The sequence below is a fragment of the Mesoplodon densirostris genome, chromosome 3 (assembly GCF_025265405.1).
Source record: "Mesoplodon densirostris isolate mMesDen1 chromosome 3, mMesDen1 primary haplotype, whole genome shotgun sequence".
In the NCBI taxonomy this organism is placed as follows: domain Eukaryota; kingdom Metazoa; phylum Chordata; class Mammalia; order Artiodactyla; family Ziphiidae; genus Mesoplodon; species Mesoplodon densirostris.
This window is the reverse complement of record NC_082663.1, coordinates 175452067-175479668: the sequence shown is the minus strand read 5'-3', so window position 1 is coordinate 175479668 and position 27602 is coordinate 175452067. Positions and strand designations below refer to the sequence as shown.

The window sequence follows — 27602 nt, the reverse complement described above, 5'->3', positions numbered from 1 at the left end:
CACCTCCAGCTTCTTGACGCTGCAGACAAGATTCAGTAGCCGTCCTGTGCACATTACCTCATGGAACCATGCTGGCATCCCCTTTGGCACGCCAACCCAGGGCTGGAATTGCCACGTCATATTGTAGCACACAATGTACTGTCTAGTCAACTACTGGAAGTGACCTATGAGCCCTCCCTGACAGAAGGATCTGTGTGCCTGGGGCCATGGAATACATTGGTGTCTGCAAGAGGAACATTATTCCACAGAGAACAAGGGCCCACAGTGACCAGTCAGCAGGGAGCAGAGGGTGGGAGCTGACTTCAGTGAGGAAATGGCAGGGATCAGTTGTACAGCCCACCAGGCAACACAACTTTCACCACTGGACATTCAGATGAGCTGCTAATTGAGAAGCCAAATCTTACTGGAATCAAAGGCCATCCATGCTGGAGACATTCCTGGCCTGCTGGACACAGGCCGGCAGCTCCCTCCTGTGTCCCCACTGCATCTCAAACTGGAGGCAGGGAGGGGGCCAGAGGCACCCCTAGTGTTACCCCTGATCTGAGGCGGCAGGATTATTTATTAGCGTTACTTGGCCAAGGTCCTACAGCTTGCCAAGAGGATGAACCCACCACTCTCCCATACACAACCAGGCAGCTTTTCCCGCCCTCTGCTTGTCATTCTTATGTAGAGAGTATGTCAGAGAAAGGGAGAGACAGCTCATGTGCTGAGAATTCTATCCACATACCGGCAGAAAGCAAGCAACTCCATGCTGGTATCAGAACCTCCCATCTCTCCCCAGCACTGGGCACCCAGAGGGGTACCACCTTTCTGGCCTGCACCCCAGCCCTGTGTAGCACATCAGTCTCCAGGCAGCCAACTGAGAGGCCTCCCAGCAGATCTGTGCAGAGGAGGAAAGCGGGTAGCTGGATCTCCAGCTGTGGGAAACTGGGGCAGCTCCCCAATTTCACTCGGCAGAAGCAGGAGGTGGAGGGCTCATCAGGGCGAAGTCCAGCCCACAGACCCCCGCCAGGAGGCAGTGCAGACACAGCGCCTCCTCAGAGACCAGCCAGGGCACGGAGAGAAGGTAGATGGGAGGAGGGATGCCAAGCAAGCTGGCTGAAGCGAGCCCTCTTTAGTGGGCTCTGTAAGCGCCGGCTACCAGCCAGGCAGGCCGCCCCCAAGCTCACAGAAACACAAGGCCAGCAGCACCAAAGGCCAGTGACTCCCAAGTCTAAGAGGCTTCGTCCAGAAACGGGCCATCAATCATAAAGCTGCACTTTTGGGAACGGCTCACAGCCCCAATCACCATCCTTAACGCCTGTCTTGGACCCCTTGACCTTGTCACTCTGCGCTGCAGTTTTGTCTTTTGGAGGAATCTACACAATGACACTACTACGAAGAGGTTTTGCTAAATTTTTCCAGCAGAGGAAATATGAAGAGAAGCCAGAGGTACAGGGAAATGAAACACCAAGGTGAGGCCTGGGGATGGCCTGAGCCTGAGACTGCTCCTCCTGCCCCAGGAAAAACTCCTGGGTCAGTGAGGGACAGGCAGGCGGACAGGGCAAATAGAGGGTGATGCTAAGGCAGGCTCCTGGGAAACCACTGGCATCCAAGGGGTGGAAGATGGAGAAGAGAAATGAGAGCCGGCTGAGCAGACACCCTCGGAAGCAGAGCAGGGACAGAGCCTGGAGGACACGGCCAGCAAGGATCCGCACTGCCCCCGACACACAGACTCCACGAGGACCTCACGGTTCTCATGCTTCTGTGGACAGACCTCAAGCTGGAGGTGTAGGCTTGTGCAACATACGCTGTTGGAGGACCGCAAGCAGAGGTGACAGGTCTGATCTGCCCGCCCTCCCCACCCAGGCACCCTGAACACTCCTTTCCCTTGACATCACCCCAAATTTGACCTTAACTGCTATGCTCAATGCATGGGTTGGGGTCTGTGGGCCTGGGTGTGCATGTCCAGCCCGTTACAGGCTGCATTTAAATGGGGCACGTGTCAGGTCTGGACAGCCCAGGCCTCCTGGAGATGACGACCACAGCTCATGGAGACCCCGGGAAATCTGACGAGACTTGGGGCAGTGAAAAGAACTTTATGGAGTTGGGATACACTTAGGTTAACTTACCCCCAATACAGATCTCTACAGTGAAATGTTTATAGCCTAGAAACATGAACACCTAGAGGAAAAGGGAACACAAACACTCTTCTGAGGAGCACTGTCTTCAGCAATCAAGGTGGGCACTTTGAGTCCGCAGCCCACATCTACACCTAGGAGAAGACACTCAGGGTTGGGGTGTCTTGAAGGATGACGGGGGGTCCAGAAGGAGGCGGATGGAGGAGCTGCTTCAGGCCAGGGATGGAACGAGCTTCCTCTGCCTGGTGCCTGGGCAAGCAGCACATCACTGCATGGGAAGAGAGGGAAGGAGTGAGGGAGCTTCTATCCTGGAAGCCAGGTGACTGGAGAACCCAGCCCCACCAGACCCACACGTCTCCTCACCCACATCACCACCCACTTGGAGCTGATTAACCAGTATTGCCAGAAGTGAAATGACAGCTCTCAGCTCAGAGGAGGGAAGACAGAGGCTGCTGGCTGCTGGCTCCTGGCTCCGACTCAGGGTTGCAAAGAGCCCAGAATCTCCAGGTTTAGGTAAAGCCTCAGGGCACAGTGTAAAGGAGGACATTCAGGATGAGGGCATGGCAACCACCATCCTCGCCAGGATCCCTGCCTCTCCTGACCTCACAGCCAGCTCCTACCTGTAGAGCCCCAGGACAGGGCAGGGGCCCAGTGCTTCAATATTGGGATGCAAGTCCCCCCTCTCTGCAAATGTTCCTCCCCACATGGAAGCTGGAGAGTCTCCTGGATTACTCATTCCTGAAATTCAGCCCCAGATGGAAGCCAGGCAGCGGTCTTAAGGCTTCTCTCTTGGTAAGCTACCACCTTGCTAATTCTCAAATCTGTGCCCCCTCTGCGCTTCCCTGGCCACCAGGACAGGGTGCCCACCTGGAGCAGCATACTGAGGCCCAGGTTGCGGTGCCTCCGCTCCAGCTCCGACACAGCCTGCAGCAGGGACCCGAACCTCTCCGCTGGGTCCTCATCCTCGTCGTCCAGGGACCCTTCCTCTTTCTCTGCTTCCTGCAGGAAGCGCCCCTCCTCCTCGGCAAAGAAGGCCCGAAGCTTCTTGTAGTCAGTCAGGGCCTTCTTCCTCCGGTCCATCACGTGTCCCTACAGGATGGGTGGGCGGTAGGGAAGGATACCCGTGTTCTCGGGCTACCCCGAGACCCCCCTCCCCCCGCCCCACCACCGACCACCTCAAGGGAGGAGAGTCCCCTGACCGTCTGACTGTACAGTGCTCAGCTGTGGTCCAAGGCCCTGCCAAATAGGGTCAGGGTACACAGCCACGTTTCCTTCTTCACATGGACTCCAACCTCACCCCACTTGCCTTCCACACAGCAGCGGCGGACTCAGCCTGGCCATGCAGGTCCCGAGCATCGTTCAGATCTTTCCTCATGATCTCCACAGATCCCTTGTTCTCCTGGAAAGAGATGCTGGTTATGGGGTGTGTGGCCACTTCTGAAGGTCTGGGGCCCACCTAAGCCCAGTCCAGAGGGACATTGCACCACCAGAATCCCCTGTCCGACGGTCCAGAAGCCTCAGTTCATGGTCTTGGCCCACCAGACACCTCAAAACCCTGCAGGCACCAGAGAGGGGGGTCTTAGTGACCCACTATGCTCTCTCCAGTCTGAAATATTTGTGCTAAGAATCCAACAGGGTAACTGCACACGAGACCATCCATTGGGGTCCCTAGTGTTACTGTCCCCAGCGCAGGGATGGAGGGTGGTCTCTTTGGGGTGAGGATGGCCACACCCAGGGCCTGCCCAGCTCCATGCACTGACTGGATAGGTGGGGTCCTTCACCAGGAGGAAAGACCAACTCCAGTCCCCTGGCCACATGCTCTAGCCCCAAGCAAGCCCCTGGATGCTACACTCCACTGTTTACCCAGGAGACCCCAGGACCCAACCCCTGACACATGTACCCTCAAACGTGCTACTCTCTCCCCTCTGGTGGGCAGGGACCACACTGTTTCCACTCCGGGGCCTGGCTGTCTTTATTCCCTAAGAAATAAAGTTGAGCCCCCCACACACACAGCGGGTCCCTGGGATCCCCAGACCCCAGCTGTGACCAAACTCTCCAATGGCGGGTTCTGACCCAGAATCAAGTGCCACATGTAACGGCTGAAAGCACAGTGATAAAGATTCCAGAACAAAGTAGGTTAAGGGACTCCGGAGAAGACGGAATGGGAGGGGGATGCACAGAACCCCAGAGGGGCCGATAGCCTCAGGCCCCGTCCCCTATGAGGGGACTTTGCTCGTGGGGGCAGTGCTACCATCGCGTGACGTCATGCCAGGGGCAGGGCAGTAACACAAAAGGGGCAAGGCATGGGGGCGGGGCCCACAGCAGGACTGTCTGCTCCTGGGGGGTGGGGCAGGGCAGTACAACACTGAGAAGGCGGCAGGGGCATCCTGGGGGGAAGCAAGGGATGATGGGGAGAAAGGGCACTGTCCAGGGATGGGTAAAGGGGGACTGGATACCTTCCGAAGGTAGGGGAGTAGAGAGGAAGCAACCTCTGGGGGTAGGGAATGGGGGAACAAGGCACCGTCCAGGGATGGGAGAAAGGGTACTGGGCACCGTACAGAGGAAGCAAAAGGGACAGGACAACAACTGGGGAATGGGGGGGGGGGGCGGTCAGAGTACCGTCCAAAAAATGGAGATTGGGGACCAGGGCGCCATCTGGATAATACGGAGGGGGGACAGGGCGCAGTCTGGGAATGGGAAGGGGGACAGGGCGCCCTCCGGGGAAGGGCAGAGCATGGGACGCCGCCCGCGCGCACCTTGCCGCGCAGCGCCTTCCTCCAGCGGGGCTCCCACTCGGGCGGCTCGGGCCCCGCGGCCATGCGGCAAGCGGCGCACAGCGGGCCCCCGTCGGCTCGGCACAGCAGCTGCAGCGCCGCCTCAGAGGCTGGGCCGTCGCGCGCGGGCGCCGCGGCAGCCTCCTCGAGCGCCAGCAGGCGGCGGCTGAGCGGCGGGCGGCCGGGCTCCACAGCGCGCTGCCAGCAGTCGTCGGCGCACTCGGGACACGGGAAGGGCCCGTCCTCCTCCGCCCAGAATCGCACCACGCACGCCCGGCAGAAGCGATGGCCGCAGTCGGCGCGCACCGGCTCGCGGGGCGCGCGCTGGCACAGGGCGCAGGCGGCCTCGGCTGGGCCCGCGGGAAGCGCCAGGGCAGCGGCGGCGGGGCCCTCGAGGAGGGCGCAGACAGGGACGCGGACCGGGGAGCACAGGTGGCTGGGCTGGCGAGGCCGGAGACACGGGGGAAAGCCGGGGACCGGGACGCAGGAAAAGCGCGGCCGGAGAGCCGGGGACGGGGATGCGCGGACGAGGATGGAGAGCAGGGACGAAGGACAAGAATGGCGACTGGGATGGCTGGGCGCCCGGCGTAGGGTCCTGGCAGGGGTGTGCCCCACCACGCAGAGTCCTGGCAGCGATGTGCGCCACGCAAGGTCCCGGCAGCGGTGTACTCCAGCCTCTCGGGTCCTGACAGGCCGCTACACTCCGCCTGGGTCCTGGCAGCGCTGTACACTCCACCCCCGCCCAGCTAACAGTGGAGCGCTTCAGTCTCCCGCCCGCGGGCCGACCCACGTCCTTGCACGCTGAAATCTTACAGGGATTGTCACTTCTCCCATAAGTGACTCATGTGCGAAAGGGAAACAGTTTTATTTGAAAAGTCCATTTTAAAACGTCTTTTTTGTAAGCTGCTAGGACCTGAGCTGCAAGCACCTCCTCCGGGCGCAACGCCCCCGCGGGGTGGGGACTGGACTGGAATACGGCCTGCGTGGGACCCCTCCTGTGCACCATCCCACGTGAAATCGTTCTGCATGCACCGAACCGCGTCGGCCTTACCCGCGTGCGTAGATCCGGCGTGGACTCTCAGAGGAACACGTCTTGTGAGGGCCACCCCACGTGGGTGGCCAACGTCCTACCTGGAGTCCAGGCTTTAGGTCCCCAGTTCTCCCCTGAGCCTCAGGCACGGGGAATCCAGCGGCGAGGAAACTCTTTGATTTAGAGTGAAGACTTGTGATAAGACCCAGGGCTACCAGTCTCCAGGCCCATACCAGGAAATTCGTTAGCATTTCTTTAGAAAAGACAAACAAAAAAGGTTTAGGGAAGGAGCGGTCTGGTGGTTTGTTTTTGTTGTTTTAAACAACCAAGCACGTGGTTTTAAAAAAAATGCAACTTTTAATTTTTTAAAAGTGAATCTGATATTCCGCAGAAGTGCAAAATCTTTCTAGCTATTGCTCTTTGGTTTTGTGGGGGGGTTTTGGGTTTTTTTTTTTAAATCTGATGTTGACTTAACAAAAAACATGTAAAAGTTAAGTTTTATTCAGGGACCTTACTGAGGCCTGTAGCCAGGAAATAGCTGTTGACTGAAGAAAATGCACAACCTAAACGTTGAGAGTTATATTTTATTTGGCAGACTTGCTAAGGACCTAAGCCAGGAAGAGAGCCTCTCAGGAGCCAGGTATATAGGAGTTTTGACAACAAAAACCAGGTTTGGAACAACAAAAGATTACTGCTAAAGAAAACCAGATATCTTAAATTAATGAATTTAGTGCTTTTTTTTATGTATGGGAAGATGCAATAGTCTGGACTTATTGGAATCATTCCTTTGATAGGGACCTTAACCATCTAGGGCCAGTACCCTGTTTTTCTCCTTTCTGAATCCCCTCAGGGTGCACAGTTGGGGTGGCTGTGGTGCCACAACATCCTTTGTTTACTGATAAGGCGAGCTGGTTGTCTTTATCCACCCAGCCTCTCCTTACCTATGAAGGGACTGGTCCAAAGAGGTAGTGGAGGAGCCAGTATATATAAGAATTGTTTTGGCTGGGAAATACTTGTAGTCAAGCATACATCTTGATAAAAGATTGCTGCTAATCACAAGGAACAGATATCTCAAGTTACTGATTTTAGTGCTTTTCTATCTATGGGAAGATACAAGAATATGGGGTCATTGAAATTATTCCTTAGATATGCATTTTAACTGTCTGGGGGCCTGGTAAGTCCAAAGTGCAGAATGTTTCATCATTTTTCCCCCATCTTGAATTCCCCTCAGGGCACACTGTCAGTGGGCAACTGTAGTGGGTTGCAACTTACCTCTTTCTATAACAGGGTGATGAGTGACACTCTTTATTCTCTTTGTTTACACTGGCATAGACTTGAAATGCACTAAATGAGCAGTCGGAATTGTGACTGGAAAACTGAGGTTAGTTCTGTGGAGCAATGGTTAGAAGGAGGAAGGCACTTCAGGCCGAGCCTAGCTGATTTGTTGGGTAGACTAGGAACACAGTGGAGAGAAAAGTGGGGGAAAAGAAGAAAAAAAAATCAATGAGCCAAGGCCATGATAATCCAGTGAGTGTGAAAAATAATCAGGCACAACCGTTAAAGGCAAATAACCAAACTAGGAAAATGTCAGCCACAAATATACAAAGAGTTCATAAAATTTGGAACAGAAAACTAGAGCGGAAAAATACCCTCTGCCCCATGGAATTTGTCAGCTCACAGAGAAAACGCAAATGCTGAATAGACATGAGAAAAAATATACACTCTAACCAGTTACCAAGAAATAGAAACATAAAGTGAGACATTATTTTTTCACTATTAAGTTGGCAGACCTTGTTACTAAACCAAACCTGGGTCCATTCATCCATGTCGCAGCAAAGCCAGTCAGTCTACTGACACTGAGTTGTGGTGAAGGAAAGTATGCAGGGTGCCAAGCAAGGAGAACGGGCAGCTCATGCTCAAAAAGCCCAAACTCCCCAGTGGATTTTAGGGAAAGGTTTTTAAAGGCAGCATTTGGGGTAAGCAGCTGGTGGACTTTCTTCTGACTGGCTGGTGATGAGATAACAAGGTGATGTTTCAGGAATCCTAAACATCTGGTTCCAACACTGGTTCCAACCAGTCTTGGGTCTACCTGCTTGTCAGCATGTAGTCACCATCCTCCACCTGGGTGGGGGTCTTAGTTTCTGCAGAACAACTCAAGGATTTGCATCAGATTATTATTTCCCTTGAGGAGGAAATAGGACTGTTTTATTGCTGAACTATTTTTCAAGCTCTCTTGCTTAATGCTTTTCCTTTGTTTCTGCATTCCATCACTTCCCTAATTAGAGCCTGAGTCTGCTCCTCCAAACTCAGGGAAGGCCTAGGACACTAATGCCTTTTTCTGCAAACAAGGAATGGGGGATATGGAGGGGCTTTTGTACCTGGGAGGTCCCTCCTGCTGGGTTTCAGCCAAAAAACCCCTGATTTTGCAGATATTGCTTCTGGGAGACAATGTAGCAGTATGTGTTAAGAATCTTCAGATTTTTCATAACTTTTGGAATTCCTTTTCTCAAAATATGTTCTATAAAAATAACCCAAAGTGGAAATAAATCGTCATTTTGTTTGGTTTGGAGAAATGTTTGTCATATCACTATTTGGGAGGGGGGGAAGCTTAAAGTCCAATAATAGGGGAATGACTCAGCAAATTATAGTAGCCATCAATTTGAAGATGTGTGCATGAAAGATTTTTGGAAATGAGGAGTGGCAAACATTGTTAGAACCCATCCATGACCTGCTCCCAATTCCAATGTGTGGATTTTTCCCCACACCAGGCAATAGTCTCTGTGTTTACAATTTAACTTAATTTTGACACTCCTGGAGATAGTATCAAACCCCACAGGTTAAGGGCTCAGTGCTACAAGACTGTCCCCCTGCAACTTCAGTTGCCAATCACAAGTCCAAGCATCACCTGTGATACCATAGTATCAAAAATGTCTATAGATCAGAGGGTCTCATCACAGTATCACACTATCCTTCATTAGGACCAGCAGAATCAAAATTGTGTTGTGCAGAATCCCCATTTTCCAAGACAGAGTCAAACTGGCATTTTTCCCTCCAGCTTCCTTTGTACCCTCCAGATGAGAGACAAGGAATGGGAGAAGAGAGGGCAAAGAAGAGATGTACAGTCTCTCCCTCATCTGCTTCTTGAACCATCCAGAGAACTGAAGACTCCCACTTTCAGGTCAGAGGCAGAATAAGAGTGGGTGATGGTCTGAATTATTGCTCAGAATAACATTTCATAAATACCACCGATACAGTAGGACACTTGGCAGGCTCTGAGCATCTTGATGCTGACATCAAAGACATCAAAGAACTAAATAAAGGGCTTCCCTGGTGGCACAGTGGTTAAGAATCTGCCTGCCAATGCAGCGGACATGGGTTCAATCCCTGGTCTGGGAAGATCCCACATGCTATGAAGCAACTAAGGCTGTGTGCCACAACTACTGGGCCTGTGCTCTAGAGCCCATGAGCCACAACTACAGAGCCCCTGTGCCACAACTACTGAAGCCCACGCGCCTAGAGCCCGTGCTCTGCAAGGAAGTGTAGCCCCTGCTTGCCGCAACTAGAGGAAGCCGTCATGCAGCAACGAAGACCCAACGCAGCCAAAAATTAATTAATTAATTAATTAATTAATTATAAAAACAAAAAAACCCCAAAGATTTATTTAAAAAAAGAAAAAACTAAACAAGAGAATGTCTCACCATGAAAGGGCAGAATTCCCAGTTTTGCTGATTCTGAACCATATTCCATATTTCTCAATATTGTATTTTAAATAGTATAAAGTTTTGAGATTAAATTAGTAACAATGAAAAAATCTGAATATTTTCTATAAGTGTGACAAAGTAGTTTTTTTTTAAGCTAACAAAAAAATAGACCACTAGAAGAGAAATAAAGGATTCTAAGGGTAGCAGAATATACCATCCCAAAATGTGTCACTTTGGCATAATTATTTTGAGCTGGAGGCAAATGAGAATCAACAGTTGCAGAAAGATGCCTTCCCAGAGTTTCCTTAACTGACTAAAAGCAGAAACTTCTGAAAAATGAAAACCGCCATAAGTGCCCTCTCTGGGGAAGTCTTCTGGCTGTGAAGATGATGGAAAGTCAGGGCCAAGATGGACGTGCACTAATAACACTTGTCTTCCATTGGTTTCCCCCAAATATTTACCTTCCCATAGCTTGACACCCCTGGAAGCCGAAAACCCTTTTCCTTTCTCTTGTCACTTCTCTACAGCTTTATTTGTTAAGATGCTATATAAGCCCAAGTTCTAACCAATCCTTTGAGTTACTCATCACTGAGATTTCTTCCACGTGATGTGCACCACATGCATTAATAAACTATTTTTCTCTTGTTGATCTGATGGGTTGGTTTTTTTTTTTGTCAGTCTAATTTATGGGGCCTCAGCCAATGAAACTAAGATGAGAAGAGAGACAAGTTTTTCTCTTCTTAAGTTTTCATTACAGGAAGTTGTAATCACACATCAACCTAATGATTTGATGTGTGTTTTATTGCATTTCGAGTTACCCACTTTAAGTTCTGTTTTCACAAACCAAACAAAAGGGGATGGTAAAGAGATCTTCAACTATGTGTGTAGGAGAAATGATTGAAGAGCTGAGGGTGTTGAGATTAAGAAGATAGAACGCTGTGGAAATTTCATGTCTGGCATGTGGAAAAGGAATAGAAAGCAATTTTTATTTCTCAGAAAAGACAGAAATAGGACTAAGAAATACAACTTACTAGGAGGCAAATTTGAAGTCGTTATAGTTATGATATTGTGATGTATAATAAGAAATATATATTTGGCCTTCCTCCCTATTCCTAGCACAGAGCTCCTAAAACCCTGGGAATTTCCTAAGTGATGAGAATCATAAAGTTGTCTTGATATCCAAAACGAACCTCTGTCAGTGACATCAGGGTTTGTGTTAATGATGTAACTTTTGGAAAGTTCTTGAGGATGGGAGCAGGTTGCCAGGGGAACCAATCTAGTAAGAGAGGGTTGGAAGTTTTAGTCCCACCCTCCATAAAAACCCAGAAGGATGGGTTTGGAGAGCTTCCAGTCGATGAACACCTGGAGATTTGGAGAGAGTGGCGTGCCCAGAGAGGGCATGGAAGCTCTGTGCCTTTTCCCCATACCTTGCCCTGTGAATCTCTTCTACCTGGCTGTTCCCAAGTTATATCCTTTTATGATAAACTGGTGATTAGTAAGTAACATGTTTCTCAGAGTTCTGTGAACTGCTCTAGCAAAGTAATCAAACCCAAGGAGGAAGTCAAGGAAACCTCTGATCGATAGTGGGGTCAGTCAGAAGCACAGGTGACAACCTGAACTTCCGATTGGAGTCTGAATTGGGGACAGGCTTGTAGAACTCAGCCCTTAACCTGTGAGACTTGATGCTATCTCCAGTTAGGTAGTGACAGAATTGAGTTAACTGTCTGTGAGAAAAACACAAACATCAGAATTGGTGTTAGATTTGGAATGATATTCCTCCAAATTTTCCATGTTTTAATAAAAAAAAAAAGAATCACAGAGTGTTAAAGCTGAGATTGGTGCTCAGGATGGTTCAGACCATCCCATGTCTGACATAAAGAGGCTGAAAGCCACACACATCAGAGTGGTACCTCCACAAAACTACCAGACTGCCTTAAATAAGGACTCTTTCATATTTTCATTTGTATTTTTCTGCTTCAAAGAAAATTATTGTCTCATTTTAGAACTGAAGAGGGAAAAAAATCAGGATGGGGTATTTGTTGGTTTCCAACAAATTAAACGTATTGAAAGAAAAACAGTGAGTGGCAAATATAAATTGTAATTATGGTATTATCTGTGAGAATAATTTTCCAGACTTTTCTAGATTTTCATAATAATATGCTTGAAAACTTGTTTCTAAACCTGCATTTATTCCTGATACATTTAAAGCTGTATCCACTCTTAAGTACAGCTAAGCTCTATCACATATATTCTTTTAGATGGTATTTCTTTTTATTAGGATCTAAGTATTTTTAATTCCCCATATGATCTCTTTTTTAACCCAGATATTATCTAGCTATATATTATTTAGTTTCCAAATATACAGAATTTGTAACTACAATTTGGTTAATAATTTATACTTTACTACACTACAGATGTAGAACACAACAGTTTGGAATTTAATGAGCTCTCCTCTATGACTGAATGGATGGGTTATTTTTGCAAATGGTCGCTGTGTGCTCAAAAGGAAAGTGGGTCCTCTGCTTGCTGGTTATAGTTCCAAAATCTTGAGGTTATTAATTGTATTATTGAGCTCTTCAATATCACTGCTTAATGGGCTTCCCTGAGGACGTAGTGGTTAAAAATCCACCTGCGAATGCAGGGGACACGGGTTCGAGCCCTGGTCCAGGAAGATCCCACATACTGCAGAGCAACTAGACCTATACGCCACAACTACTGAGCCTGCGCTCTAGAGCCCACGAGCCAGAAGTACTGAGCCCGTGTGCCTAGAGCCCATGCTCTGCAACAAGAGAAGCCACCGCAATGAGAAGCCCACGTATCACAACGAAGATCAGCCCCCTCCTGCTGCAACTAGAGAAAGCCTGCCTGCAGCAACAAATACCCAACACAGCCAAAAAATAAATTAATTAATTAATTTAAAAAAATATATCACTGCTTAGTTTGTATTTGATTTCTCAGTGTCTGTGTGTGATAGGTGTTAAAAATCTCTGACAATGGTGATTTACCCATTTCCACATGGATTGCAATTAGCTGGTAGTTTGAAGTGATATGAAGTGCATTTATGCTTAAGATGATTATGTTGACTTGATCTAGTGTTCACTGTATCAGAATGTAATGTCCATCTTGGTCATTTATGATCATTTTTACCTCAAATTATACTTTTTTTAGATCCTAAGATATAAACATGGTAGAAAATGAGAAATATCAGAAATACCTAGAAATCATTTATATTGAAGTTACTACATCAAAATGCGTGGGACCCAAATAAGCCATACTTAAAGGAAGTGTCTCTTTAAACTCATTTATGGGGGTGGAGGCTGGGGAGAGGAACTAACCATTTGTTAGGGATTGAATTGAGTCCAGCAAAAAGATGGAAAGAAGTGTTGAAGTCTGTTAAGCTGAAACAAATAGACTGTCAGTATTTCTCCAGCAAAGATGAGTTTATTCGGGATCAGCAGAGAATTGCAGCTTGGAGTCTGCAACCATGGTGAGCCTCATGCAAATCCCCACATGGCAAGGGAAGGAGAACACTTTTATAGAGAGGAAAAGAAAGTTGGGCGGGCCACAGTAAACAAAGAGTTCTTGTCAGAACTCTTGGCTGAGTTTGGCTGAGTCCTTGCCAGAAAAGAGGAACGTTCTTTCTTCTTCCTACTGGGCTCTGCTGTCAATTGCAGCACATGAGAGCTCCCTCTTCTGGTCTCCAAACTCTATTTAGGAAACCCAGCAGGACTCTGCGGGGCCTTCCCAGAGACAAACACCAGCTGACCCCTGTGTCCCCTGCCTCTTGTTTGTAAAAAAAGCTTTAGCCTCCTAGTCCTCCCCCGAGTTTCAAAGAACAAATTTAATCAGAGAAATGAGAAAATGCAGAAACAAAGGAAAACAGTTAAGCAAGGCAAAATAACAGTTTAGCCATAAAACAAAAAGTCAAGAACCTTTAGTTCCTCCCCAAGTCCAGGTTGTCATCTATGCTTCTGAGCCACCGACTATATAGATCAGAGGTTTTCATACCCTCCTCCTTGGGTTCCATTAATTTGCTAGAGTGGCTCACAGAATACAGAGAAACATTTTACCTACTACATCGCCGGTTTATCATAAAAGCATATAACTTGGGAACAGCCAGGTGGAAGAGGTGAATAGGGCAAGATATGGGGAAAGGGTACAGAGCTTTCATGCCCTCTCTGAGCAAACCACTATCTCCAAATCTCCAGGTGTTCACTGACCTGGAAGCTCTCCAAACCCCATCCTTTTGAGTTTTTATGGAGACTTCATTACATAGTCATGATTCATTAAATCATTGGCCATTGATAATGGATTCAACCTCTAGCCCCTCTCCCCTCCTGGGAGGTCAGGGTGGGACTGAAACTTCCAACCCCATCTCACTAGGTTGGTTCCCCTGGCAACCTGCCCCCATCCTCAAGGACTTTCCAAAAGTCACCTCATTAACACAGTCTGGTGTCATCGACAGAGGTTCATTTTGAATATCAAGATACCTTTATGACTTGCATCACTTAGGAAATTCCAAGGGTTTTGGGAGCTCTGTGCTATGAATAGGGAGAAAGACCAAATATATATTTCTTATTATACATCACAATATCACACCTTCAAAATATTTCCAGTACTTCATTAGACTTTTGTAAAAAGTGCACTGGAGGGCCTCCCTGGTGGCGCAGTGGTTGAGAGTCCGCCTGCCGATGCAGGGGATACGGGTTCGTGCCCCGGTCTGGGAGGATCCCATATGCCGCGGAGCGGCTGGGCCCGTGAGCCATGGCCGCTGGGCCTGCGCATCCAGAGCCTGTGCTCCGCAACGGGAGAGGCCACAACAGTGAGAGGCCTGCATACCGCAAAAAAAAAAAAAAAAAAAAAAAAGTGCACTGGAAAGCAGGCAAGCAAGGAAAATGGGCATAACGGGGAAGATATTTGGGAATATGTGTAAATAAACAAGAGATGATCGTTACACAGACCAATGATGGTAATGAGCCTTGAGCTGTGAAGTATGATTAGTAACTCAATCATTGTACAAATAGAAAAATGTAAATAATAATTGAATATTGTACTATACACTTAAAATCTTTTGAGAGGGTAATTTCATGTGTTTTTTACCAAAATAAAATAAATAAATAAAAATTGGAATTTCTTCCTGGATTTTTAAAAATCTCAATTGCATTGTTCAAGCCTGTTCTTGCTTAACTAAAATAAGTCAAATGAATGACTACTGCCTATCTCACGGGGTTCTCAAATCTAGGATGAAAAAAAATGGGCCAGTTTGCATCAGCTCAAGTAAATACCAGTGTAATACTTTAATAAAATGGCACAAGTAAATTTTCTAGGAAGTGAAATCCATTTCATCTTGATGCATCAGGACCAAAAGTGACAGAAACTAATTTGAACCATAGAACTGAAAATGCAGGAGGTACCTTCCTTGGCTCCTCATCTCGGTCCACTCGGGTTGCTATCATACTATAGACTGGGTGGATTAAAAGCAACAGACACCTATTTCTCATAATTCTGGAGGCTGGAAGTTCAGTGTCAAGGTGCTGGCAAATTTGGGTTCTGGAGAGAGCCCACTTCCTGATTCGCTGATGATTCATCAATGAATTCATTCATTGATGGATCCATTCTCACTGTGTCCTCAGATAACAGAAGGGGCAAGGGAGCTCTCTTTTATAAGGGCAGTAATCCCATTCCTGAGGGCACCACCCTCATGACCTAATTACCTCCCAAAGGCCCCACCTCCTAACACTATCACCCTGGGATTTCAACATGAATTTTGGCAGGAGTGCTATTCACACCACAACACTCCTGAAAGGGTGTTGTGCCATCCAGCTCTCATCCAGCAGAGCTCTAATGGCCGAATGTCTTCAGGATATATGCCACATCTTCTCTCCAAGCTCTTCCTTCTAGTGGAGTCCCCAGGCAGGTGTCTCCTATTGGCAGCCTTCAGCTTCTACTAAAATCAATCTGAGCCTAGCAAACTGTGCTATTGTGATCTATAATAAGAAATATATATTTGGTCTTCCTCCTTCTCCTTGTACAGAGCTCCTGAAACCACTGGAATTTCCTATAATAAAAGCAATAAAGGTGTCATTTGTTCTGTTAATGAGGTGACTTTTGGAAAGGCCCTAAGGATGGGAGCTGGTTGCCAGGGGAACCAATCATGTAATCAGGGGGTTGGAACTTTCAGTACCACCCCCTGACCTCCAGGGAGTGAAGAGGGGCTGGAGATTGAATCAGCTGCCAATATCCAATAATTTAATCAATTATGCCTATGTAATGGAGGCTCCGAAACACACAGAAGGACTGGTTCCAGGGAGCTTCTGGGCCGGTAGAAATTTGGGGAGAGTGCCACAAGCAGAGAGGGCATGGAAGCTGGAGCCCTTTCCCCGGGCCTTGCCCTGTGCATCTCTTCCACCTGGCTGTTCCTGAGTTACATCCTCTAATAATAAACCAGTGATCTAGGAAATGAAATGCTTCTCTGCATTCTGTGAGCTGCTCTAGCAAATTAATCAAACCCAAGGAGGGGGTCATGGGAACCTCTGATTCGGTGGGACAGAAGCACATAAGACAACTGGACTTGTCACTGGCATTTGAATTGTGTGTGGTGGGGAGCAGTCTTGTAGGACTGAGCCCTTAATCTGTGGGATCTGATGCTATCTCCAGGTAGATGGTGTCAGAATTGAGTTGAATTATAAGACACCCAGCTGATGTTGCAGAATTGCTTGGTGGTATGGAGAACCAATCCCACCCCACGTTGGAATTGGAGTCAGAATCCTTTTGTAAACAAGAGTCCCTCTCTTCCAAATGCCTCAACCAACGCTTAGAGTTGGTGTCATTCTGGTCACTGAGATTGTCGCCATGACCAGGGAAAGGGCCGGAGCGATCAAACCTCCTGTTCAGGGCTGGGACCAGCACCAGCCAGAGAAAGGCAGTAAATTCTGGGCAAGCCCTGACCACATGGAGCCACATATTAGCCAGGAGGCCAAGGGAAGAAAGAGAGGAGATGAGTAAGAGAACACTGGAAGGCCTACGAAGTCACCTGCTAGGCTGGGGAGTTGACGGGCTTGGAGATGACCTCACAACTCCAGGAGATAACCCAGGTGATGAGAGACCACTATCCATACCCAGGAGCCAGGACCAGAGCCCATATCACTGCCAGGATGCTCTTGGAGAACGTGCTAGCTACAACCTCCACCCTCCAGGAGAAGGGAATAACTTTTGTAAAATTAATGATTAAACTTACAGATAGCAAATGTTAAGTTTCTTTTAATGTTCCAGTATTAAAAACAAACTTTGGACAACGTTTTAACTTTTTCAACTCAAAAATCATGTCAAAACTAATGACTCGGGTTTCCCTGGTGGTGCAGTGGTTGAGAGTCCGCCTGCCGATGTAGGGGACACGGGCTCGTGCCCCGGTCCGGGAGGATCCCACATGCCACGGAGCGGCTGGGCCCGTGAGCCATGGCCGCTGAGCCTGTGTGTCCGGAGCCTGTGCTCCGCAACGGGAGAGGCCACAACAGAGAGAGGCCCGCATACCGCAAAAAAAAAAAAAAAAAAAAAAAACTAATGACTCAATTTAATGTTTTAATTGCAAATATAGTGCTAACTTTTTTAGATATTTTAGTCAAAACTTTTAAATAATTCAATGTCCTAAAAATTCCAAATATCCCAATGATATTTCTAAGCTTAAAGCAATATTAAGAATATTTCTAGGGGCTTGAGTCACTATATACAACTCATATAAAGTTATTCCATCATCCCAACCCAAGCAAATAGGAGTTTCTTTCCCAGGGCTCTGAAGGGAATGAATGATAGGGTACTGAAGGGAGTGTTTCCTAGAGATCAGAAACAATTCACCAAGGAGCACCATGCCTTTCATATGTGAGCTCACCAATCCAGAGCCCACACCCTAAGCACCTCCTCTCACATTCATGGGCAGGCCACTGTCCATCTGCCCGCATCACCCCAGGGCAGGTACCACACAACTAGGGACAGGCCCTATGCCCCAAGCCAGCTGAAATTACTCAAACCAGGCAATCCTGAGTCTGCTTGCCCTACCTTATCTTGTCTTTCCTGTAGAAAAAACAAGGGTCTTTCTCAGGTTTTCCCCTCACTCCTCGTGCTTCCTAGCAGACCCTGGTGTTTCTCAGTGCGGCCCTGTGAGGTGTTGTGCCCTTCCTCTTGGGAACTGTGAGTATAACAGCTATCTTTTCAATGGCAGTCATGTCTTGATCTGTTGGCCTCACCATACCTGAATAACAACAGTAATACGTTTTTTAATTGGCTGTATTTTTAAAGTGAGACAAAGCCAAGAGCAAGAGGCAGCAGTGGGTATGGCTGGGAGACAAATTCCTAATTATGGGCGGACATGAGTGGCTGTGTGCAGAGCCAGGGCTTACACAGAAGGAGGATGTGACCAGGTTCCGTAATATCCCAATGCTCAGATGTTGGGTTGTAAGGGAGGCTAAGAGTAAGTTTATCTGTCATTTTTCCAGGAGCAATAGCACCCAGCCCCTTTCTAGAATCTGAGGAAGTTGCAAAAAGCATTAAAACTGCTTACTTCTAAGGCAAAACCAATTCTTGGTTGTGGAGAAACAAAGCCACGTAAATAAAGTGAGTATCAATCTACAGGGGAAAGGTTGAGTTCAATAGAATGTATGCTGGGCAGCCAGGAGTTATGCAGTCATGGAAAAGATTTAGAGCTTTCCCGGAAAATCTGAAGGGAGGCCTTAAGAAAGACTAGGTAAATCTATGCATATCAAAATCACATATTGTGAAACAATTACACAAAAACAATACCTGTATTAACTAATAAGGAAGAATTCATGGAAAGTTGTTACTCTACTTGGGGAAGGGAAGTGGAATGAGAAGCAGGGGGACAGGCAGGTTGTAGCATATGCCCTTTGATAAACCCATGCAGGTGTGGGTACCTGGAATAGGAGTTTAAAGTAGCCAACCAAAGGCACCACCCAACACAGCCACTGGACACTGTACTCCCAGCCTGCCTGGAAACTCATTTTTCGAGACCATTCCACATTGGAAAATATTACAGGAAGTTATTGCTTCTCTAGAAAAGAAAGTTTGAGCTTAGGTATGAGGACTTATTTGGTGTTCCAGCATAGGAGTCTGGGAAGGATGCTGTACACAGAATCTAAGGCTGCAGACAACGCCAAAGGAAGATGAGCCAGGGGTCTCTGGTCCTGACTCGAAGGAGTCTCTAAGGGAGACCTGGTGGTGAGCTCATTACCATATCCAGGCCTGTGACTGAAGAGTTCCAAACTCGAACCCATCATCCCCCCTCCGCTCCCCACCCCGCCAGCTTTCCCCCCTAAAGTGTGCGGAAAGCTCCGTCCCTCCCAAAATTCTGGACAGCCCCCCTCCCCGCCAAGACAACGAAAGAAGAGCCAAGGGCACTCGGAAAACCCCCACAAGTCACTTGACACCGCGCGCGGGTGGCCTCCGAACAGCCAGTCGCTTTGCTAGCGTCTCCATTTCACGCCCAAGGACCCGGATGCAGCGCGCGCGATGAGGGTCCTTGGGCATGACCCGGACGTGACGGGCGGGGATGGTGCACAGAAGGGTGACCGCAGAGCCCCCACCCACCCAGGCCGTCCTGGCGCTTGGGATCCTGCGCGACGGGGCTTCCCGGACACAGAAAGAGTAGCGCGCGGGAGGGCGCTGGGGCTCAGGGGCTGCAGCAGTGCAAGGGTGCGGGATACAGGGACGCGCGGACACAGGATTTCAAGGGTGCTAGATAGAGGAGCTCAAGGGCGTAGGAGTGCCGCAGTGCCAGGACGCAAAGGGATGGCAAGCGGCACACACCGTACAAAGACGCAGATGCGGGGGAGGGTTGTGCAGGTGGAGAGGAACCTTCCCTGAAGAACCCGCTCCCGCCTACAGTCTGGGGACTGCCCGCGCAGGAGCAGAAAGAGGGGCGGCCTCCGATATTTATCCGAAAGGGCTCATCTGGATTGGTTCAAACTCAATCTTGCCCGCCCCTCACGACAAACCTATTGGCTAAGGCGCCTCCTCGAGCTTTCCAAGGCTTTCTATTATTCCACCACCTCTGCGGCGTCCTTCAATTTGGCGTGTGAGTTGGCAATTTCCTGTATTTTATGCACATTTGTGCCTTAATGTTTTCACCCATGTCTTTGCATATTAACGTGATTTCCTGACACGCTCGTAACACGGATATGCTCCTGCTTTTGGGCGGGGGCTGGAGGGGTTGGACAAAACCACCCAGACCAGCCCTGGGATGTCCCCTGTGTGTGTCAGGGGTGAGGCCGTCTACCCACCCATCCCCCAGTCACCTTCCCTTCTCCCCCACCCCGTCCATCTCCCAGAACCCTCCCTACACCCCTCATCGCCCAGCTTTCCTTTCTGTAAAACCCACCATTCCCATCCCTCCTCCTGCCCAGCTCCTGGCCTCCTCCTGACACCTCTCCCTGCAGCCCCCAACGCCCCGCTCCACAGTCCTCCTCCCCCACACCCTAGCTCTCCCTTCCCAGGTCCAGACTAGGTCTCCTGAAAATACCAAAAATATAAAATATAGCAATAAAAAAGAAAATTATTGTCGTAAAATCTCGTCTGTGTTTTCTGTATTTTCTCAATACTGCTGGAAGTTGCTAGATTCACTTTCAACACCCCTTAAGATCTTTTAATTAATGTAGTTAGATAGGAAGTAGGAGAAAAACACGGTGTATGCATGGGGAGGGGTGACATTCCCCTGGAAGAACAAACAATTAGAACCGCCCATGTACCGGTGCAGCTTCGAGCTGGCGGTGGGGAGGGGCTTGGGTGCCTTCTGTGCCCACTGACCCCAGCCTTGCCTCTGACGCCTTCTGCGTCCCCACGGTCTATCCGGGTGTGACTGTCTCAGCTCAGAAGCCGATGGGCGAGCGTGCCCTGCCTCTGTGTGTCTGCGTGGGCGCTGAGATGGAAATGACATAGTCCGCAAGCTGTGCGTCCATTGCTGCTTCTCAGATTTCGTTTCGCGGTCCTATCTCACTTCTGCAGTTGTGGTCGCCTGTCCTTCATTCACACCTGGCTCTGGGATTAGATTGCCCCCTACTCTTTTCTAATTTGCTGAAATAAAATGGGCAAAGAAGTCATTTGGCCAGCACGAGTGTTTGGAAAAGACCACTCAGTTATCTAGCGCAGGATGCGGGCCAGCATCTGCCTATCTTGCGTCCTGCGCGCGCGCGGCCGGAAAGGCCCTGGATGCCAGCGCATCGGAGGGCAAGGCATTGGAGACTGGGATCCCCAGCCCACGCGGGGCATCCCCCGGTGGTGGCAGGAGGAGGGCTTTTGTCCTCAGGGTGTCCGCTGGAAGCTGTGCTGAAGGACAAAGGCTGCCTAAACCGTCTTTTCCTTCTTCGCAATCTTGCATTCTGTGAGGTTTACTTTTTCTCTGCAGAGCTCCACGGCACGCCCTGTAATTTCAACTACTCACTTTCCTGCAGCGCTCAACCCTAAAGAATGAAAACTCTTCTTCAATAAGCCTCCGTGTTGTCTTTTCTGGACCTGCAGGGTACTGTCTCCAGGCAGATTCCTCCCTCCCTCCCAGCAGGCTCTGTATATAGCAAGTGTTAAAATTCCGATATGGAAAGAATCAACATTCTATTGGCGGGGGGGAAATATGTGTTTGCCATTGCAATGTTTCAGTGATATGAAATGCTTGTTTGTGAGAATTTTAAAGTGATTTGACTTCTTGCCTGAATGAGGAGAGAGCTTACTGCACATTCCCCTAGGAGAAAAGAATGGCTTCATTCATGCATCACAGAAATCCAGGATGATAAAACACGCTCATTTCATGCATGAAGTAGGAAACAGATGGGCCCCTGGGCCAAAGAGCTGGTGTTTGTCAAATGGAGCAAAACTGAAGTTTTGTCCTCAGCCAGACGAGAACGAAGCCCGTTTCCCTTCCTCCATTAATATGGAGGGAATGAACTAGCAGTGGGGAATTTGTTGCAGCAAAAATAGAAATGAGACTTTTCTGATAAACAAGGAAAGTAAGGAAACAATGAACAGGCTGGGAAACAACATACACAGGCCTGAAAGAGCTAAGCAATCTTGGTTATTCTTTAGCTGTTACTACTAATGAACACTTGTAGCTAGTCTTGTCCTTCACAAAGCTGATTACTCTCTGACTCCATAAGAATTCCCCTTTGCACCTGGCATTTCTTCTCCCCCTACACTCCCTTGTAGAACTCTTCATTTCAGAAAGAAGGTTACGGGCCGATAACTTCAGGGACACCAGACCCAGTTGCTGCCTGACGCCTGACGCCAGCTTTGGCCATGAATTTGCAGAAGAAAAGGAATGCAAGACCTTCATTACTTTGAGCCTTATCACCTACCCCAGACCATGAGGCCCAGGCTATATAACCTTTCCCTATTCCCCAGCGAGGGGGGCACAGTTCTTGAGGCGCTAGCCTGCTGTGTTATCCCCTTTGCCAGGCAAAGATTAAAGCCATTTTTCTCATTCCTCCAAAACTCTGTCTCCATATTTCTTTTTGGCATCAGTGCACAGAGAGCTAAGGTTTTGGCATCATGCATGCAACAATTTATTCAATGTATATATGGAATCTAGGCACTGTACTCTAGAAATAATAACAAGGGGGAAAAAAGGTGTTTATTTTGGGGTTTTTAAAAATCATCCAAACCCCTTTTTAAATTACTCTTCCAGGCTATTATGCCCAAGCACTGTCTGTCCCTGATTGTTAAGCTGGAGATCCTGTTTCTTTGCTTTTCTTTCTTTTTCTGTTCTTTCTTTGTCTTCCTCTCCCCTCCCCACCACCACTCCTTCCCTCTCTTTTCTTCCTTCAGTCACTTTTTCACCCTTCCTTCCTTCCTTTCTTTCTTTCTTTCTTTCTCTTTCTTTCTTTCTCTCTTTCTTTCCTTATTTCTGGAAAACCTCAAGCCTGCACTATAGTATTCCATCTGTCAATACAAAATGTTGCTCTTGATCCAGAGGACTGTCCCTTGTCCATTTGGGCTGCTATGATAGAATACCATAGACTGGGGGAGCTTAAACAACAGACTTTTAGTTCTCATAGTCCTGAAAGCTGGGAATAGAGAGATCAGGGTGCCAGTGTGGGTGGTTTCTGGTGAGGGCCATCTTCTACATTGCAGAAGGAGGGGTGGGGGAGGAGGAAGGGGAGGGGGAGATGAAGAGGCAGGAGAAGGAAAGCAGGAGGAGGAGAATGGGAGGTGGAGGAAGAGGGGAAGAAAGCTCTCTCCTGTCTCTTTCATAATGGCACCAATCCCATTCATGGGGGCTCTGCTCTCAGTCAACATATGAATTCGGGGGGAACACAAACATTCATTCCATGAGATTCTGGTTCTGATTTCCTGGCATTAACCAGCCTCTATGTGGGAGGATAGCAGTTTCCAAACCTTAGCACCTACGTGGAAAGACAACTTCTTACCCAAACCCCTTCCAAGAAATGCTCATTTCCTATCCCACGTCAAGTTTTCTTCCAAGCCTTCCTATGCCGAAAGGAAGCCAAGAAACCTCACCAGGACCCAGTGTAAGGACCAGCTTTCCAGGGGCTGGCAGCAACCAGACGAGGTGAGGGGACTGTGGGTTATACAAATTGCTGCATGGCCTGCAGGCCAAGGGCCATCCAGAGACAGCTTCATGGTCCAGTGACCTGGGCTGACACTAGAGCAGCCCTGAGAAGCACTGTGTGCTTGGTTCAGTGCTCTGTTGTGTCCATCTTGAAACTCTTAATAGTTTTTTGACAAGGCACCCACATTTTTATTTTCCTCTGGGCCCTGGAAATCATGCTGTTGGTTCCGCAAAATACCCAAATCATATCCTACTCAAACCTCAAGTCACAGATTTTCTATGCCAGATGCCTGGGATAAATACTTTTGCTACTGAAGGGGTTCCGGACATACCACCCCCAAATATGCCGCATTTGGCATATTGATTATTTTGGGCTGAAGTCACTTGAAAAACAGAAAATGCTGGGAAAAACTTTCTCTGAACTCCCCTTATCTGCCTAAAAACAGTTTCTTCAAAATGAATTCAACTGCCATTAATTCCCTCCTGAGAGTTTCATCAGCAGAGGAAGATTGATTCATCACAGGAGAGGAGACTAGAAGTCAATGCCACACCCAGACAGACTTTGTCACAAACTATTGATATCATATCTCCTGTCTAGTCTCCTAAGGGCCCAGTCATCTTTCCTAATATCATTTACTCTCCTCTAAGATGACTACTTCTCCCCTTTTCCTATTAAGATGGTATATAAGGTCTCAAATCTCATCGCTTTTTGGGGTATTCACTTTTTTCCCCTGCAATGCCCCCATGTACATAATATGTAAAAATGAATAAATCTGTATAACTTTTCTCCTGTTACTCTGCCTGTTGTCAGTTTACTTCATAGACCCATCTATTGAACCCAAGAGGGTGGAAGGAAAGTCTTTTCTCCATAACATTACAAACATGTTAACAGCTTCAATAACTACCACCAATGAGCTTTAACTGAGTTTTAAGAATAAAAGGCAGGGCCTCCCTGGTGGCGCAAGTGGTTGAGAGTCCGCCTGCCGATGCAGGGGATAGGGGTTCGTGCCCCGGTCTGGGAGGATCCCATATGCCGCGGAGCGGCTGGGCCCGTGAGCCATGGCCGCTGAGCCTGCGCGTCCGGAGCCTGCGCGTCCGGAGCCTGTGCTCCGCAACGGGGGAGGCCACAACAGTGAGAGGCCCGCATACCGCAAAAAAAAAAAAAAAAAAAGAATAAAAGGCAGCTTGCAGTCAGAGAAGTCTGTGCCAACTAGATCTACAGGCGAAAGGAAAGAGATTTTTGCTTTGAGTGTATCTCCTGTGCAAGATCAAGCTTCAGACCTCTTCTAATGGTGCTGGGCGTCAGGGTGAGACCAATCATTTATATACATTGGTCATTAAGTCTCTGGTATAAAAAAATAATGGTTACAAAAACAGTTTGAATAAATGATCCAGAAGCACATAGTTGTTATTAAGGTGCCTTGTATTCAAAGACTATTTTTAAAAAATTGATTTGGAGATTGTGGAATTTAGTGAAATTTCATCTGCAGTACTTTCAACTTTCTACTGCAGTAGAAATTTTAAGATATCTGACTGGTGTTTTTCCCTAGAAACTTACATTTAAACACAGAGCAATGCATCTTGATTTTGATAATATTTTTTCCCTACACATCACATCCCTCTTCAAAATGAAATTCAATACCCAAAACCAAAAATATCTAGGTGTGGATAGTGCAGAGCTTGGTACCACTGGCCTGATTTCCAGGGCCAGTTCCCCACCTCATCAGCTGTTTCACTTCAGACGTATTTTTTTCTGCCTTTTGTCACCCATCTGCAAAATGAAGTTAATTATAGTGTATACGTGGAAGGGATGTTATGAGCACTAAATTGAACTAAGTATTCATTAAGTGGTTACCTAGATCATAATGAGCTCTCTAGAAACGTTTGTTAAATCAACTATATATTTTTAAGGTAAACAGATAAAATAGTTAATACTGAGCATACCCAAAGCAGCTCAGGGGACACACAATCTCAAGATGTCCCATGGACCTCAGAGGACAGATTTGCAAGCAGGGGGCACTGCCTCAGCTCACAGGGCTTATTCATTCAACAAACACTTATTCATTCAACAAACACTGATTGTATCTCTGCTATGTGCCAAGTTCTATGTTCCACCTTGGAGATTTAGAAGTGAAAGACACATCTCTTGCCCTGGCGATGACAGCTTAGTCCATGTTCTAGTGGGCAAGAGAAAGCCTTATGCTCCATATTTATGTGATGGAGCTGCCCATGGCTCAGAGGGAGCTCAGCTGAGGCAGCCCCGGCTGTGGCTGGGTCTCTTCTGAGAAGGAAAGGGTGAAATGGAGCCAGGAGAACTCGAGCACTAAATATATGCCCACACCTCGCCATCTGCCTGACACACATTCACTCACAGCAATCCTATTAGGTAGGCATTGATATATCCTCACTTTATAGATGAGGAAGTAGAGCGGCAGAGAAGGTGAATGATTAGCCCCAGGTAGGGAGCTAAGCACAGGCTATCTAAAGAGTGGCCCCCTGGCATCTCTCCTCCACTTTCTTCACACTCAAACCTTCTAAGGCAAATAGGATCCCATTTGGGCTTCTTCAAACTTATGCTTGTGTAGGTATCTTGAAAGCACCTTGTTAACTTCTCTGAACATAGTGAGCCACTTTGTCTTTTGTGGGTGCCATTAAGTTTCCTAGCCTGTTTGGATAATGCTCTGGATGAAAACAAAAAGTTGCCAGGTAAATGAACTCCACAACCTTGCTTCAAAAACTATGATGTGCATAGGAATCTGTTTAAAATGCTGATTCGGACTCAATACATTTGGGGTGGAGCCCAAGCGTCTGCATTTCTAATGGGCTTCCCCAGGTATTCCTGTGCTGAAACAAGTGAGAAATGTGAATTCATACTTGTGTATACAGGAATTAATTTAATAAGGAGTAAACTTGGGGACTGGTGACTTCAGTTAAAAACAAGACAGGCCCCAAATGGAGTCTCTTATGCTAAGCTCCCCATCACCAAACCAAGCCTTGACTTATTTCCTAGAAATAACATCTTAAACGGGTCAGTAGGAATCGCGTGATCAGCACTAGTTAGATAATCGGCCTCATAGACCCCTGCCATCCCCTTCAGAGAAGTAACCTTGGAGTAACACCTGCTTTTTTGCCTAGTGTATTTTCCTTGTTCCTGCTCCCTCTGGCTATAAAAGTCTTTCATTTTGTACAGCCCCTCTGAGCTCCTTTCTATTAGCTAGACTGGATGCTGCCCAATTCTAATCGATTTTTGCTCAAACTCTTTAAAATTTTAATATACCTCAGTTTATCATTTAACGGTTCCATAACCTACGTTCTGATGGGTAAGTAGAGAACAATAATAGTATCTTACCCTTGGAGTTATTAGGAGACCACATGAGATCATACATATCAAACACTTAGCATATAGCTGTCACTTCAAACGGATCTGTCTAGTCAGTATTAACAATAACAACAATATGAAGGACTAGTGTTTCCTTTGAAACTCATTCATTTCCTCCCTCCAGTTAAAAATCTGCCCTGTTGCTTCCAATGTAAGTACCTTAGTATACCTTAGTGTGTTTTCAGTACTATTTTCTGTACTTCCGAAAGAACCGTTCGCATTTACTCTTGAATTCTGAAAGGAAATATCTCCTTGGCCATTGGGGTGGGGGGGGGGGGGAATGATAGGAAATAAATGTTTGGAATGGCACTTGGAAGCTGCCATACCCCTCTGCTGAATAAGCACAAGCTTCCCATCCCTAGCTATTTGGCTAAGGAAGAAATGGCCCCTTGCGTTTGTCTCCCATCCAGAAAAAATGGAGACACGGGATTAAAACGGGTTTTTATTACCTTCTTTATTTTTTTGCCCAGGTCCAGACCGGCAACTAAACAAAAGACCCCTCGCCCGTTACAACAAAGGGTTTGAACAAAAATGCTCAACCTGACTCCGTGAGCACAGCAGACGCGCCTTCGGATTGGTTGGGCTATTGTCCAATAGGAAAGAAGATCCGGCATCTCCTATTTACATACATTCTTTGTGGACCAGGCAGAGAGGGGCGGGCCGTCCAATCCGATTCTAGAGATTTGGAGCCTTCATTTGAATATGGGGAAAATAAATAGTGATGTCCGCCGCTTCACTTGTGCCAGAGGCGCAGCCCGAGGAGATCTCCTGGAAGGCAGTCAGGGAGGCTTAGGACTGCCAAAAGAATAAGCGCGGCCGCAAGGAGAGCTAAGTCCATCTACGCCTATAAGGTGCTGTAGCAGGTGTTTCCCAACACAGATATCTCTTCTAAGGCCATGGGTATCATGAACTCGTGGATCAAGGACACTTTACAGCTCACGCTTCAGCGAGGCCTGCTGCCTGGCGCGCTACAAGCGCTCTTGTAGGTCCAGGGAGGCCCAGAGGGTTGCACACCTGCTGCAGCCCCATGAGCA

General features: G+C 47.8%; 1 protein-coding gene across 1 annotated transcript in view; it reads right to left on the bottom strand.

The window, feature by feature from the left end:
• Nucleotides 1-2058: 2058 nt before the first annotated feature.
• The window catches only part of RNF187 (ring finger protein 187), a 33559-nt gene continuing 8015 nt past the window's right edge, over nucleotides 2059-27602 (bottom strand). Inside the window, exons 2-6 of the mRNA XM_060094574.1 lie at nucleotides 19056-19311; nucleotides 4877-5579; nucleotides 3427-3519; nucleotides 2988-3209; nucleotides 2059-2388 (exon numbers count right to left, since the gene is read on the bottom strand). Coding sequence (XP_059950557.1) covers nucleotides 2386-2388; nucleotides 2988-3209; nucleotides 3427-3519; nucleotides 4877-5579; nucleotides 19056-19311 — 1277 coding nt within the window. The 3' untranslated portion in view covers nucleotides 2059-2385. The remainder of the gene's footprint in view (nucleotides 2389-2987; nucleotides 3210-3426; nucleotides 3520-4876; nucleotides 5580-19055; nucleotides 19312-27602) is intronic.